The sequence below is a fragment of the Pangasianodon hypophthalmus genome, chromosome 5, assembly GCF_027358585.1.
Source record: "Pangasianodon hypophthalmus isolate fPanHyp1 chromosome 5, fPanHyp1.pri, whole genome shotgun sequence".
In the NCBI taxonomy this organism is placed as follows: Eukaryota; Metazoa; Chordata; class Actinopteri; order Siluriformes; family Pangasiidae; genus Pangasianodon; species Pangasianodon hypophthalmus.
Genome location: NC_069714.1, coordinates 24513135 through 24529776, shown reverse-complemented (window position 1 = coordinate 24529776; position 16642 = coordinate 24513135). Strand labels below are relative to the sequence as shown.

The following is a 16642-nucleotide window of genomic DNA, read 5'->3' as shown; positions in this document are numbered from 1 at the left end:
GGAAGAAGGAAGTACAAGATGTGGTTTTCTTTAATTGTTGCGAGGGGAGTGTTAATAAGATTCTTAATTCAACACATTAACCTAGTGACCAAGCACAATCTTTAGTGTGTGTGTGTGTGTGTGTGTGTGTGTGTGTGTGTGGGCGGGGGGAGGGGGATTTGTTTGCACCATTTCCTGACATGTTAATTTCATCCACAATAATCATCACTCACAAGCTATTATGCTACTGTTTTACATTTTTTTTTAAACAGGTAAGTTGTCATGTACTGTGCAAAGCTGTATCATTTTTACTCTTCCGTCTTTACTGAATGAACATGACAGGTACTTTCTGATAATTTTGACTGTGTACATATAAATATACATAAATATATATGCTGCCTGTCAATGGAAAGGGTCTTCCTAAGGATCTCCAGGGATAGCTCCTGACTATATGCTGGCCGTTGGCGATTTTTGGTTGAGGGATGCAATAGGGGCATTGTTTAAATGTTTAAAATGCCGGCAACATTGCTGAGCCCGAGAGAGATATCAGCACTGTCATTATCATGTCAGTGTCACCGCTGTGCCGAGAATGATCCATTACCCAAAGAATATATTGTCAGTGGTCATATGGTGGTCCCTTTCCATTTATGTGCTGGATATGCAAACATTTCTACAAACTGACATCATTCTGAACAAAATACAATTGAAGCATAGACCAGTTAAGGCCTAAGTGTCAACACTGGTTCTCTGGCTGAACTGGGATTTGAACTCATACAAAATTTTTTGATCACTTGCTCAAAACAATAACCACTGAGCAGCCTCAGAAGAAGAAAGCCTTACTTCTCCCATATACACATACAATACAGTCAAATTCTTATCCCTATCCCTGCTTGTTAGGGATTTTCGGGTCAGAGCGTAGGGTCAGCCATGATATGGCACCCCTGGAGCAGAAACGGTTTGCTCAAAGCCATGACAGTGGCAGCTTGGTGGTGCTGGGGCTTGAACTTGTGACTTTCTGATCAGTAGCTCAGAGCTTTAATCACTGGCCACCAAGACTGATAATGAGCAAACCAGCGGAGACAATTAGGAGGAAAAACTCCCCACGAGCAACATTAGGAAGAAACCTTGACAGTGATAGGAAATGATACTCAAAATCTATACAGTTAGTTGGCAAATGATATAAATAAACCTGTTTTCTCTCCCTGAATTACTAACACACTCAACCCTTAGGTACAAGCCTGTATTTAGGAAGCATTGCCACTGGGGTTTCGTTTACTAAAGAGCTTTATGGGGGAAAGGACAATATACCCAATATAGTTACCCACTCAGATAATGCTTAAACAAAATTTGTAAATTTTTGTATAAACAGTACTTGTAAATGCAGTTAGGAATAGATATGAGTCTTTAATTTCATCCTATGAATTAATATTTAAAAAAAAAAAGAGGCTGACACATATACAGTACTTTTTTTGCTAATGTAACAACAGTGCTATGAATATAACTTTTTGACTTTAAAATTTATTCTTATTATCTAGTAACAGAAAAAATGCAAATCCTTAAAATAATTAAAATTCAAGTTCATATGTAAGGTATGTAAGTGAGTTACTTTTACTTTTAATAATCACCTCAAAGTTGATTATTCTCCAATTCTCAGGTGCCTTATTCTCCAAAGCACTTTACATCAAAGTGTTTTATTAATTATAAAATGATTAATTATTTAATTAATTATTTAATTATTATAAATTTTAATTCATATTTAATGATGGGGAAAATCTGTAAAACAAGTTAGTTCCTGTTATTGCTTACATTATAACAGTCGTTCTCTTACTAGCAGCTTATTTTTTTTCATTCACTTGAAGTTAATAAGATAAATAAACTTGTCATTTTGTTGAGAAACTGCATAATGTAATGTCCTCTGTCCTGAAGACTTTCCCATGGCAGAAAGACTAAAGGAACAGCTTTGCCTCTGACTGGTATAAATTGCTGACATTGGAGACTCCATCCATACATGCTAAACAACAGAAAGCTTCACCATATCAGTCAATGATTACACTTTGTTGAATAACACATTTTTAATCTGTTTATTAGTTTCTCTTTATGTATAGTGTCCACCATGCAAGTCCCTGTGAATTAGCTGTTACCATAGAAACGATAACGTATTGAACGAGTGAATATATAAACTTGTGATTTGTCTTGCAGCCAGCACTACTGTCGGAGCTGCTGTTAGAGATAATTAAATTTCTGACCAATCAGATTCAAGAATCTGATGAAACAGTACTGTGGTATTATTACATCATACAATATTATATGATAATATTATATGGGGGCAGTCGTGGCCTATGGATAGAGAGTCGAAGGTAGAAGGTCGTGGGTTCGAGTCTCAGGCCTGGTAGAGATTGTAGGTGGGGGGAGTGAATGACCAGCGCTCTCTTCCACCCTCAATACCACGACTGAGGTGAGACCCTTGAGCAAGGCACTGAACCCCTAACTGCTCCACGGGCGCCGCAGCAAAAAAGGCTGCCCACTGCTCCGTGTGTGTGTTCACGGTGTGTGTGCGTGTTCAATACTGTGTGTGTGCACTTGGATGGGTTAAATGCAGAGCACAAATTCGGAGTATGGGTCACCATACTTGGCCACAAGTCACTTCACTTCACTTATAAGAGTCAGGAGTGAAAGTGTGGAACTATCCATGGTTCCTTAGCATTTAGGCTGATAATAAGACATAAGACTTGTACAACAGCAAACAAGGGTAGCAAAATTAGCGCTGATTATTCAGAAGTGATAGCCATATTTTATGTGAATCATAAAAAAAGATTTCACACTGCGAACCCACTGTGAATACACTGAGTGTGTGATCATATGTCACTGTTTATCATTAACATTTATTTATCTTGCTCATCTTGTTTGTATATACTGTACAATTACATATTGCTTCCTGCATATGGAACCCATTACAAGGCCTGATCGAAGATGCCTGACAGTGATACAGTGGCCTGAGTTTGGTAATCACCCGAATTAAAGGGGAAGACTATTGATTGTTTTTGAGTAAATTATAGTACTGCTGAGTTACATTTCCCTGATCTGTATTAAAGGAAACCTCCACCCTGAGTCACATTCAGTATGTTTACATTGAAATATTTGTGATGTGCTTGGCGATTGTGGTGCTAATTTGTTGGTTGCTGCTGTATTTTCTTTATTCCTATGAGAAGTTAGCAGTTGTCTGCCAGGATCACATCACAGGGGGACATTATTATTGCCAGCGCAGTTACAATGACATTTAGTAGATGAAAAAACTTCAGTGATCTCAAACATAAAGGATAACAGTCAGGTTTTGCTGTTAGTTTCTGAAAACAACAGAACAAGATCTTTTCTCCCTCAGCATTTCCAGTAATGTTCAATGTCATATTAATAAGAAATAGTGGAGACAGCAAAGGTTGGACGCAAAGTTCCAGAAAGTAACGTGGCTATACGACGCAGTTGCAGCAGAGCCTCGGCTTGCCTAGTTGACGATCTATGTGATGACATGTGATGGTATTAGCATGAATTTTGAAGCTTTGGAAGCTGATCTGTTTGAGCAGAACAAAAAGATGAGGAAGTGAGAGAGCTGGCCAGACTAAAGGACTAAAGCTCTGCTGCATCGCCTTCTTTAGGTAGAGATGAAAGAAGTTTAATTGAAGATCACATGTTAATTATTAATAAAAGATTAAGATGCAAGTCATTCAGGATGGATTTTTCCCTGTAAATCTTTAGTGCTGTTCACAAGCTGTTGGTTTTGACCTGAATGGTCCTTTCAGATGATGGGATAATGTGCTGGAGTGTTTCCTCAGCCTGAACAGATGCAGCAGTTATGTAGGATGTTGTGATGGACTCAATGATGGCTGTGTTAAACAGGACCAGCTTTCCCTGTGGGACAATACTGCATGGACATTGCTCAGTAACGATGTAGGCACATTGGACAAACTGACTGATGTTGCTTAAGGGAAAAATGAGAAAATGAAAAAAGAGAGAGATAGACTAGTGCGTTGTGCATTGTGTGTTTGCTTCTTTATTCTTGCATCCACAGTGTAAGCCTGGTGACATCCCATTTAGTCGCATTAGTGTGTTATAATGCACTTGAGTGAAGGAGCTGAACATCCATAGCTTATATACAGTCAGGTCCATAAATATTGGGACAGTGACAGTTTTGGTAATTTTGCCTCTGTACACCACCACAGTGGATTTGAAATGAAGCAGTCAAGATGTGACTGAAGCATAGACTTTCAGCTTTAATTCAAGGGGTTTAACAAAAATATTGCATTAACCGTTTAGGAATTACAGCCATTTTTTACAGAGTTCCTCCATTTTCACAGGCTCAAAAGTAATGGGACAATTGACTGATAAGCAGTTTCATGGCCAGCCGTGGCCTGTTTCCTCCTTATATCATGATAAATTAAGGAGATAAAAGGTCTGGAGCTGATTCCAAGTGTTGAATTTGCATTTGGTAGCTGTTCATGGGAACTCTCAGTATGCCGTCCAAAGAAGTGTTGATGCAAGTGAAGGAGGCCATCATTAGGCTGAAAGACCAAAACAGACCTATCAGAGAGATAGCAGGAACTTTAGGAGGGCCAAATCAACAATTTGGTACATTCTTAAAAAGAAGGAATGCACTGGCGAGCTCAGCAACACCAAAAGGCCTGGGAGACCACAGAAAACAACTAAAGTGGATGATTGCAGAATTCTTTTCTTATTGAAGAAAAACCCCTTCACAACATCTAGCCAAGTCAGGAACACTCTGGAGGAGGTAGGCCTATCATTGTCAAAGTCTACAATCAAGAGCCACCTTCATGAATGTAAATACAGACGGTTTACCTCAAGATGCAAACCGCTGGTAACACTCAAGAACACAAAGGCCAGATTAGACTTTGCTAAAAAACCTCTAAAAAAAGCCTGACCAGTTCTGATGCAAGATTAACTTGTACCAGAATGATGGGAAGAGAAAAGTATGGAGAAGGAAAGGAAGGGCTCATGATCCAAAGCATACCACATCATCCGTCAAACATGTGGAGGCAGTGTTATGGCATGGGCATGTTTGGCTGCCAGTGGAACTGGGTCACTGGGGTTTATTGATAATGTGACTGTTGATAGAAGTATCAGGATGAATTCTAAAGTGTACAGAGCTGTACTTTCTGCTCAGATTCAGTCAAATGCTGCAAAACTGATAGGACAGCGCTTCACAGTACAGATGGATAACAACCCAAAACATACTGTGAAAGCAGCCCAAGAGCTTGGAAATTAAATGTTCTTAAATGGCCGAGTCAGTCACCTGACCTCAACCCAACTGAGCTGCTTTTCACTTACTGAAGACAAATCTGAAGGCAGAATGACCCACAAACAAGCAGCAACTGAAGATGGCTGCAGTAAAGACCTGGCAAATCATCTCAAGGGAGGAAACTCAGCATTTGGTGATGTCCATGGGGTCCAGACTTCAGGTAGTCATTGACTGCAAAGGATGTACCTCCAAGTAATAAAAATAATCCTAATATTTATGATTATATTAGTTTGTCCCATTACTTTTGAGCCTGTGAAAATGGAGGAACTCTGTAAAAAATGGCTGTAATTCCTAAACGGTTAATGCAATATTTTTGTTAAACCCCTTGAATTAAAGCTGAAAGTCTATGCTTCAGTCACATCTTGACTGCTTCATTTCAAATCCACTGTGGTGGTGTACAGAGGCAAAATTACCAAAACTGTGTCACTGTCCCAATATTTATGGACCTGACTGTAAATGAAGCATAGGGCATTTGTCAGCCATTACTGGAGACCTACCTCATCATCTCTGTCCTCATTTTCACCCAGGCAGCTCCCACATGCTGTAATTGTAAGATCTCTGGACAGGAAAATGCACAATTATCTGACTCCGTCACCTCAGAAAGCTCATTTTGTTACCAAACTACACTATGTGGCACTGAGAAGCCACACACACGCACATTTGTCTTACTTTCCTTGTGAGGATCTTCCTTTGACATAATTATTAATGCAGCTAATTAATGCTATGACTTCACCCAAATCTAACCCTGACTTTAACCTCAGTAACAAAAGGGAAACACTTTGGCTCTTTTAGTTTTGTTAAATAAAAGCTGCAATTTTTTTGTTGTTGTTAAAAAAGCGGTTTTCCTCATAGGGACCAGAGAAATATCCCCACAACGTCAGGATATTCCTACCCTTGATGGGATATTTGGTCCCCACAAAGATATAAAACATGCCCTCGCACACTCTACAAACAAAAAAAGCCAAATGAGCCTCTATTCAGTAGTGTTCAGTGCGCAAATTCATCCCCAGATTAATTAGTGATTCCTTGTTTGTGTTTGCTTTTCTTGACTGCAGAGACACTTTGTGGAAGTGTGTGTGTGTGCATGTATTATGCTAAATTTAGCTGTTTTTTTACACCTTCTTTTTAAAGAATCGATCAAAGCTCTAAAGTTCACTCTTAAAAAAAGTTTTGCTTCTGTAGCCTGTGTGCGTCTTTGAAAAATGTTACAACAACAAGGAGTGTTTTTTTTTAGATTACTTCCAGTGTGATAAATCATATCTTCCCTCCTGTGACTGTTCCTCTCAACCTGCTGATAGAGTGTGAGGTCATGAACTCTTGCACAGTCAGATCCTTTACTGGATCAGAGGGCAGCCACGGGCTATGATGACGTCATCAAGCTTCCCCCCTTGTGTGTGTGTGTGCTTGTGTGTTTACCATCTCATTATGTGACATGTTTGACCTTGTGAGGACATTTGGCTGGCCCTGATGAGGAAAATTGGTTATATTTATAGCAGAATTCCTCAGATGGCATCAGTGAAAATAACCGCTCAGCATAGATTAGCGCAGGGGTCAGGAACCTGTGGAGCCGACAGTTATGATAGGAACTCTGGCTCTTTTCAGTGAGTCAGATCATTTGGCTCAGCTCACCAATAAGAGTTGACTCTTTTGGCTCCCAAATGGCTCACTGACATTTGTTTTTTCTTAACAAAGTTTGCTATCTTTTAACCATTGCATTAGTATTCTTTGTCTTATTATAGCTAATATTGTTTCATGAAATTTTCCTCTGTACATTGTAATGATCAATATAACATTACTTTGCATTACGTCTATATTAAATCCATTTAAATAATCATTAACTCAGCAATGCATATTGCAGTGTCTTGCTGATTTAATGATTTAAATAATCATTAAATCAGCAAGGCACTACAATATGCGTTGACAAACACAATAAGCATGCATTAATGTTATTGTGCTGCTGGGTCTGTGCTATATTAACAAGATTCATTTACATAACTTTCTGCACCTCTCCTAATACACAATGCACAACTTACAGTACATCATGAACATGTTGTACAAGTCCATCATGCTGCTTGATCCACACAGCTGAGAATCAAACACATGTCTCAGTATTCACAATAACAAACAGCTCAGCTGTTGAAAAGAGATCTCCATTTTTACTAAATTGTAGTACAAGAGTAACGGCTACGCCTACAGCTCATGTACTTGACTCAGCTTTCAGTGTTCGCCTAACAGAGAAAAATGTCAATAGCTGGAAGATATAAAAAATATAACAGAATAGCTCCAGATGTTTCTTAAAGACAAACAGCGAAGCCTTCAGTAATCTTTCAGTAAAAAATTCAATTCAATTCAATTCAATTTTATTTGTATAGCGCTTTTAACAATGGACATTGTCACAAAGCAGCTTTACAGAAATAAATGGATTCACACACACAAAAAAAGATATATTGTAAATATGTGAATTTATCCCTGTGAATTTATCCCTAATGAGCAAGCCAGATGTGACGGTGGCAAGGAAAAACTCCCTGAAATGATATGAGGAAGAAACCTTGAGAGGAACCAGGCTCAAAAGGGAACCCATCCTCATCTGGGTGCAACAGATAGTGCAATTATAAATAAATCCCTTCTCTTATTGTATACTATATGGACAAATAGCACAATTGTGCAACCAATAAATTCATCACAGTTTTTGCAAGGAGTCCGGTTGGTTAAAATCTATCCACCGTCCACTGATGGAGTCCTGAGTACGAAGGTGCTTGTGGCAACCGCAACCCCAAAGCCACCACAGCAATCGCAGTCCCAAGCCATTACAGTACATTACAGTACATTACAGTACAGATATTTGCACCAAGAAACTGTGTAAGTATAAGGATTGCACTATATTGTTGGTAGTTAGTAACAGTAACCACTAGGTGGCAATTCACAGAAAAAGCTGCATTTCTTAAAAATGTAAATAAGCTACACACATTATGACACAGTGAAAATCTGACAGAACAAAATGAGAGGAGTGAGCAGCGGAGAATTGTCTTTTATTCGATCAGTACAGCTAATATTGTTCTAAATAACTTCTGCAGTTTATTTATTTAAACAACACAATGTATATAGATTTTTTTCCAAGGACACATCCATATTCTTTAACAGATGCAAATTTCTCACTTCATTTGAGCTGAAATTATATTAATCTTCCTTTTTCACTGTTTTATAGCTCTTTGGCTTGCACTCTCGCTTTGCTCTGATTGCCGGTTTTAGACTGATCCAACAATTTGACCTGGACTCAACTGGCCCAAACTTGATTATACTGATAAGTAAGAATGTATTTCTGCACTACAGAGAGGTTGATTAGTCCACACATAGACAAACTGAGCACTCAGGAATTTCAAATATAAATATTTTAATAATTTAATGAAAATTAGTAGTATCTACCTTAGCCAAGATCAAGACCATAGCCAATGGAGTCCAAGTCATGTATGACAGCCAGGCAAGACCAAGACGAGATCAACCGCACACATATCCAAGTCCATGTCAAGACCAAGACCTGATGTTCAGATGTGGTAATTTGCTGGTTGTAGCGTCTTCATAACTTGGTGTGAATTTTCTCTTGAATTAAATAAAATAACCCATGTACTTCAGGATTTTCATTTTGTACAAATAAGTACAAAGGACGTACAATACATAGGACATGTCAAGCATAGCCCATTGTTCTAGCAAGCACTGCACTGTAATCCTATGTTATATCATTGTTAATCAAGCACACACGGGGTGGGGGTGGTTAGGGAGTATGCCTGAGGTAAATGAAATGACAGAGAGCCTGCTAGTTATACAAAAGTTTAACAAGAAGCCATACAGCACATGTAAAGATTTGCAAATCAAAGCACATTTCCTTTGATTTACGCACACAGCAGGTAAATAAAATGCATTAAATACTCGAATTTGTTTTGGCTCATACAAATTTCTGAGACCAAATCCAGCTGTGCATTACAGGAACTTGTATATATTGCTATACATCACAGTGCTATATTGCTATAAATCAATCAAAAAAGTATTTTGAAACATAGTCATTTGCTATTTATAAGTGCTATAAAACTTCACATGCAGAGATAGACATCTACATTTTGTACTCTAACAGGAACATTACAAAGCACTTGTTCATGGAAATGATGATTTCAGGTGGTGTCAAAAATATATTTTGAGTCTTTATAGGCCAAGACTGAAACAATTTTGAGTATAATTTCATCCACGTTTATGACAAGACTGACACCAAATCAGATTTGTAAATCAGAGTAAATCAGATGTGTAGGAGCAGAGAGAAGATGTGAACTGTGTAGAACTGGGAGCAGGAAACGCTGGTGTAGAGAGGGTTGATAGAATGTCAGACTAAATAAATGTCAGACTAAATAACTACAAACAACAAGCAGACAGATTCTTACGTTAGCACACAGCACACTCACGAAAAACAGTGATGGTAAATATTCAGCTGTCTTATACCAGCAGTGCAGCACTTATACTCTTTGGGCCTATGTTTTTTATTCTGTATTTGTGTGCATAGGCTGTGTAAACATACACACCAGTACAACCTGCAGTCATATGAAGGCAAAAGTCCTAGAAGTGCAATATGGCATGGTATTATAGGTTAATATTATATTTTCCACACCTGATTCAAGATTAAAGAATTTATTGTTGCACAAAAGAAAAATGATAACCCTCGACGATGAGTGAAATTGTTTGTGCTCTCTTGGTGCGAGGGATGGCATACATTCTCTCCTCTGTCAATCACAGCGATGCTAGCCAATCATAAGCCTCTGTGAGCTAATGTATGCGGAAGAGGGTGGATTGCATTTTCCTCTGAGTGTGTTACTACTCTGCTCTGTGATGCAGCAAGAGCAGCAGTATGAAAAGATGTGGTTGGCTGGCTTCACATGTCTCAGAGGAAGCATGTGTTAGTCTTCACCCTCCCTTGTGGGTTGCTGTCGTATGATGGGGGGAGCTGGCTTCTGGTCGGTGGGAATGGGCAGGTGACCAAACTAGGGGAAAAAAGGGGGACAAAAAATGATTGTCATATGCAAATAGGCAGTTACACTATACAGTAAAATTCTTCTTCCAGTCATCAGCAGTACATATACAGTATGAGTGTACATAGACACAGTACAAAAAAATCAGATGTTTGCATTTTTAAAGCTATATTATTAAAAAAAAAACAATTAAAAAAGTAATTTTTAGTAAGAACCATGCACAATCTGACCAGGAACAAGACCTAACACAGCAAAGAAAAAGGGTTTAAGGGTTTATTTCCACTCCATGTGTTGGAATCCAGGTACTGAGGCTTAACATAATATACTGTGTGCTCTCAATTTGGACAGGTCTGTTGGGAAATAGGACGTGTACTGTATGCAGCACTGATAACACAGTGAAGCAGTCTGGATAAAGATGTATGTCTATGTGTGTGTGTGTGTGTGTGTGTGTGTGTGTGTGTGTGTGTGAGGTTGTACAGTGTCATCTGGATTAGCTGCTGTCTTCCTATGGCCTTCAGTGGAATCTGAATAGAAAGTAATGAATAAATTTCATTTTATATGTGATTATTTGATAAAAGCATACAGCTGAACAGTCATGTTTTGCTCAAGGGCTCTGTAGTGGCTCTCTGGAAATCAGAAAGCTGCCTCGGGGCACTGGTATTTTACCAAGTCTTCAATATCTTGAGCTGCTGTGAAGATGGAGACACCCCATGTACAAGTGTTGCTCTCCTTCAGTATGGGCCACATGAATACATGATGGGAAGATCAATATTCATCTATTAGCACATTTCTCCTGATAAAATAAGTCAAAGTCTAATAATTCAAAAACAAAAAGGTGTTTTTAACACAGAGAAAAAGCCACAATTAATTTTACTATTATAATATGTACTATTATTGCAATATGTTATATAATAATTTTTTTTTCAATTATTTGATGTAAGAATTGTAGAAACAAGTTAGAATGAGGACTTGAATTTCTCCCTTTAATATCGCATTTCTCATTTAATGAACTTTCTGAGACAACAGGAATAAGAATACAATGATATTTTATATTATTATATATTACAGTGCACTCCATAGGTTTTCACCCCCTTGGACTTTTCCACATTTTGTAGTGTTACAACCTGGAAAGAAAATTGCTTAGCGCAGTTGTAAGTTGCTTTGGATAAGACAAAAAAAAATTCACAGCAAAGACACTTCACTTATTTCCTCCTTTCATAGAATAAAGGAGGTTATGCAAGGATACTCAGAGATGAGTGTCTGTGGTCAGTCTGACAAATATGTGAGAAAGAAATATGACAAATAAATGTGAGAAAGAAAGAGTGTGAGAAAAATGTGAGAAAAAAAAGTGAAATTGACCTTAAGAAGAAAGAGAGAAAGAGAGAAGTGACACTGAGAAAGTAAAGAATAATAGTGGAAAATTAACAGAAAATAAAATAAAAGAAAAAACACAGAAAGGAAGGGCAATACATGGAGACATTTTGTATAACCTGGAACTGAATTGGACTTCATTGGGATTATATGTCATGAATCTACACAAAATAGTCCATAATACTGAAGTGGGGAAAATTGATGCGGTTTTGCAAATGTATTTACAAATGAAAAGCATTAAATTTTGATTGCATAAGTATTCACCCCGTTGCTGTGAAACTCTTAAATTAGTTATGGTGCAACAAGTTGCCACCAGAAGTCGCACATTTAGTTGCATGCAGTACAAGTTGTGTGCAATTAAAGTGATCTGAATGAAAATCTGCCTGTTGTTGGAAATAAGTGCACTCACACACTGCAGACAACCTCAATAGCGACTAAGCTAGACCTTGAGTTGTTGTTCATTATCAGAATCAGAATTACCGTAGGGTTATATGTACAAAGAATTTGTCTTGATGTACTGGTGCTTAGTACAGTAACAGGAAGATACAAGAAATAAAAAAAATAATATTAATAAAGTAAACAAAATGTAGAAATATAAAAATTTAGGAAAATAAAATAAAAATAGAGACATTAACTGTACATTAGTGCAGGATGTGCAAAAGTGGGCCAGTGCAAATGCTCACAGTTTGAAGTAACTATTGCACACTGTGTGCTGTGTGCATGCCATTTCAAGTATTAGATGTGATTACCTATAGCTTTTAGTCAATAAAATGACCAAAACAACCAGCACAGCAGAATCTATTGACAAGTCAGCCTATTAATAACCAGAAGTGGCTGAGTATTAACACAAATTGGCCCGGCGGCTCATAATGTAACCACAACACTGGTAATATGAAACCAAAATGAAAACACTCTCAGTCATTTCAGCTGTACTCTCTCCATGCCTTCCTTCCGCTCTGCTAAAACCTCCTGGCTTTGAGTTCTCAATGGACAAAATTACAAGTCATCATCTCACATCCATTAGCATCTCTTACTGCTCATGTCCACAAGAAGAAGATACATTTATCAGTCTTCAACAGTTTGTTTATGGCACTTTTCCTCTCTACGAAAACAAGACACTGAGAAAGAAATCTGTCCTTGTTAGTATAGTGGTCTGTACCTCTGCCTGTCACCTGGATTCAGTTCCCTGAATGGGAGAAATAGGATTTTCAGTGTTGGCTCAGTGGTTTGGGCTCCGGACTGTTGTTGTTCTTCTTCTTTCAGCTGTTCCTGTTAGGGGTCGCCACAGCGGATCATTGGTCAACATATTTTGATTTGGCACGTATTTTTTGCCAGAAGCCCTACCTCACGCAACCCTCCCCAGTTTTATCCGGGGTTGGGACCAGCACTGAGAGTGCGCTTGTCATGTGCAATTCCAGTGGCTGGGGTTGGCTCCCTGGCCAGGAATTGAACCCAGGCCCTGCATTGAGGCCTAACCACTAGTCCTCCAGGGACACCGGTTAGGGCTCCGGACTACTGATCAGAATTTCGAATCCCGGTACTGACAAGCTGCCACTGTTGAGTCCTTGAGCAAATGTGAGAAAGAAAGAGAAAAACTGGAAGTGACCTCAAGAAGTGGCACAGCAGGTAGTGTTGCTGGTTCACAAGTGACAGTGAGAAAGCTAGAGAAACAGTAAGAATAAGAGAGAGAAAAGAAAAAAAACTAGATATGTAAAAAGTGAAAGTGAGTAAGACAACCAACAAACATACAAACTAGACAAATAAAAAAGAAACAACATGAGGGGGAAAACACAGAAGGAAATAGAGAGAGAATGAGAAAGAGATCATAAGGAAGAATAAAGAATGGAAGAAAGAGATCATAAGGAATAAGGAATGGAAGAGCAACAGAATGAGAGAGAAAAAAGATAAGAATAAAAAAGAAAATAAAACTGAAACAAAGAAGAGAAGAAAGTAAGTAAGAGAGGAAAAAAATAAAAGTGTTGAGACAATTAAAGTGGCAGGTACATGTGTTCTAATGTACTTTACGTAAACAAATGGAGTTTAGATATGTAGTAAAAGTAACGTGGATGTGTTGTGAGTTATTCATTGGGTAGCTGTGTGTCAACTGTGCTGGGAATTACAAAACTCCGATCAGGATCTGTACAATAAAATAAATAAATAAATGAATAAAAAACAAACAATTCATGAAACACTATGCTGTAGACATACAAGCCTTTATTTGTCACATACACAGTATAGCACATTGAAATTCTATTCTTTACATATCCCAGCTTGTTAGGAAGTTGGAGTCAGAGCCATGATACAGCACCCCTGGCACAGAGAGGGTTAAGGACCTTGCTCAAGGGCCCAACAGTGACAGCTTGGCAGTGCTGGGGCTTGAACCCTGACCTCCTGATCAGTAATCCACAAACCCCCTTTAACCATTGAGCCAGACTAAGCAAGTGTATGCGGATGATGCTAGAGTTACACATGTATTTGATGTCTGTATTTGATGCTCTGTGTCAGGTGCAGAAGAGTCTGCGTGTGGTGCAGGAGAGGAGAGAGAGCTGTCTGCTACGCCAGCACAGACACATGTGGACCTCCGAAAGCCACAAACTGAGCCGAGCCAGGTAACACACCTAACCATCCACTCCTCCCTTTGCCATCATGTTATTGCACTGCACTTATAGTGTCCAGAAGTCTGAAGTCTGAGTCCAACAGTCCAACAGCAAGAACGCTTTTTATTTCATTTCTCAAACAAGATGACATCTGTTTCTAAAGTGAACAAAATATATACAGTAGGGTCCAAAATTCTGAGATCACACTGAAAATCTGGGAATTTTCTAATTTTATTTAAAATTAGAAATAAACAGAAAGTTTTAGAATTTTAAAATATTTAAAGCAAAGTAAGTAAAAGTTATTATTTAATATTTAAGATTCTACACTTTTTCTTGGTCCCTATTTAAATGTAAGCAAATATTTGACCATTTTAACTGCTTTGTACAAAAGCTCAGATTTTCCTCATGCCTAATCTCTTGTATTGAAGCATGTGTTCAGACGACACTCGGATGGATTTGATCTAAAATAGATCATAAGGTTTTGCACAAACTTGTGGAGTCCATGCCAGCTCGAGTGCACACTGTCATTAAAGCAAAAATGGGACATATCAAATACTAAGAAACTCTGAAATTCATGTAAATATTTCAAAGATTCTACTTTTCACTCATGTTGTTTTCAATAATATAATTTGTAATGAAACATTTTGTATTAAATTAGAAAAGAATGCAAAACAGAAGAATATTCACTAGTGTTCTCAGACTTTTGGGCCCCACCGTATATTTATTAATTATTATCTGGAGGCAGTAGTGATGATAAAGCACAAGTGTGTGTACCATTTGATGAAATATTCGAATAAATTTCAATAAATTATATTGCATAGAAAACAATTAGAAATAAGCCAGTGATGAGTGAGTAAGTTATTCAAACTGAATTGCAAAAATGGTAAGACATTTATCTTTGAGACAGATGAAATAAAAAAAGACTTAGTTAAGTAATTTTATATGCAGTTATGTATTTCTGAATAATATAATCTGTTATAATCTGAGTTAAATGTTCTTTTATTAAGTATTTTTGTTTGGTTTATCTTCCTATGATTTATGATTGATGATTTGAAACCTGAATAAATCTCAACAGTTTATTCACAAATCAGTTTTGTCCAAAATTAGTTGACTGATATCTTAGTTTTTTGTTCTCTCATTCGTCTTCAGTAATTTATCCTGATCAGGGTGACCGATCTCTGAAACACTTGGTGTGAGGTGGGAATACACCATTGATGGGATGCCAGTTCATCGCAGTGCACCACACATACATTCAAACACTCATTCACAACTTGGGGCAATTTGTGTTTGGGAGGTGGGAGGAAACCAGAAAACCTGAAGCAAACCCACACATGGAAAACATGTGAAAATCTGCACAGACAGTTATCAGAGCTCTGGATTGACTCAGGTACAATACAGCTATGAGGTGGCAACACTACCTGTTGTGCCAACACGCCACCCAATTTAATTTTTGAATAATTTCCAATAAGGGTAAGGAGGCACAGAGGGTAACGATGGTGCCTCACAGCACCAGGGTCTAGGGTTTGACTGAGGTCCTGGAGACTGAGGTCCCATCCATGGTGTATTCCTGGCCAGGATAAAGCAGTTAGTGAAGATGAATGAATGGATAATTTTCCATAGTGTATTCTTAAGCAGTATGTATAAACTAAGTAAACCTGAGCAGATTTGATAAATTGGTATTGGACTGAGATGTTGACATTGAACTGAGATGTTGGTATTGGACTGAGACTTTGATATTGCACTGAGATATTGGTATTAGACTGAGATGGTGGTGTTGAACTGAGATGTTGGTATTGGACTGAGACTTTGATAGTGGACTGAGATGTTGGTATTGAACTGAGACGATATTTGACTGATGTGTTATGATTGGGCTGAGATGTTGGTATTGGACTGAGATGTTGGTATTGGACTGAGATGTTGGTATTGGACTGAGATGATATTGGACTGAGGTGTTAGTATTGGACTGAGGTGTTAGTTTTGGACTGAGATGTTGGTATTGGACTGAGATGTTACTGTTGGACTGATGTTGGTATTGGACTGAGATGTTGGTATTGAACTGAGATGATATTGGACTGAGGTGTTAGTTTTGGACTGAGATTTTGTTATTGGACTGAGATGTTGGTATTGGACTGAGATGTTGATATTGGACTGAGATGTTAGTGTTGAACTGAGACGTTGGTGTTGCACCGCTGTTTTTCTTCACCCTTTAATGAGTCATGTGACTCAGCAAGATGCCAGTCCACATGCTGTGTTTTTAGCATATCTGTGTGAGATGCATTATCAGTCTTACTGAAAGTGGAATGAATAAAGCATGGAATAAGGCATAGCTCCCTTCCTATATTTTGAACCAGAATAGCAGACGAAGTCATATACTGTAT

General features: G+C 38.1%; 1 protein-coding gene across 1 annotated transcript in view; it reads left to right on the top strand.

Moving 5' to 3' along the window:
* The window catches only part of LOC113526151 (coiled-coil domain-containing protein 148), an 82179-nt gene that overhangs the window by 7532 nt on the left and 58005 nt on the right, over positions 1–16642 (top strand). The window contains exon 4 of the mRNA XM_026912967.3: positions 14173–14276. Within this exon, the coding sequence (XP_026768768.3) occupies positions 14173–14276 (104 nt within the window). The remainder of the gene's footprint in view (positions 1–14172; positions 14277–16642) is intronic.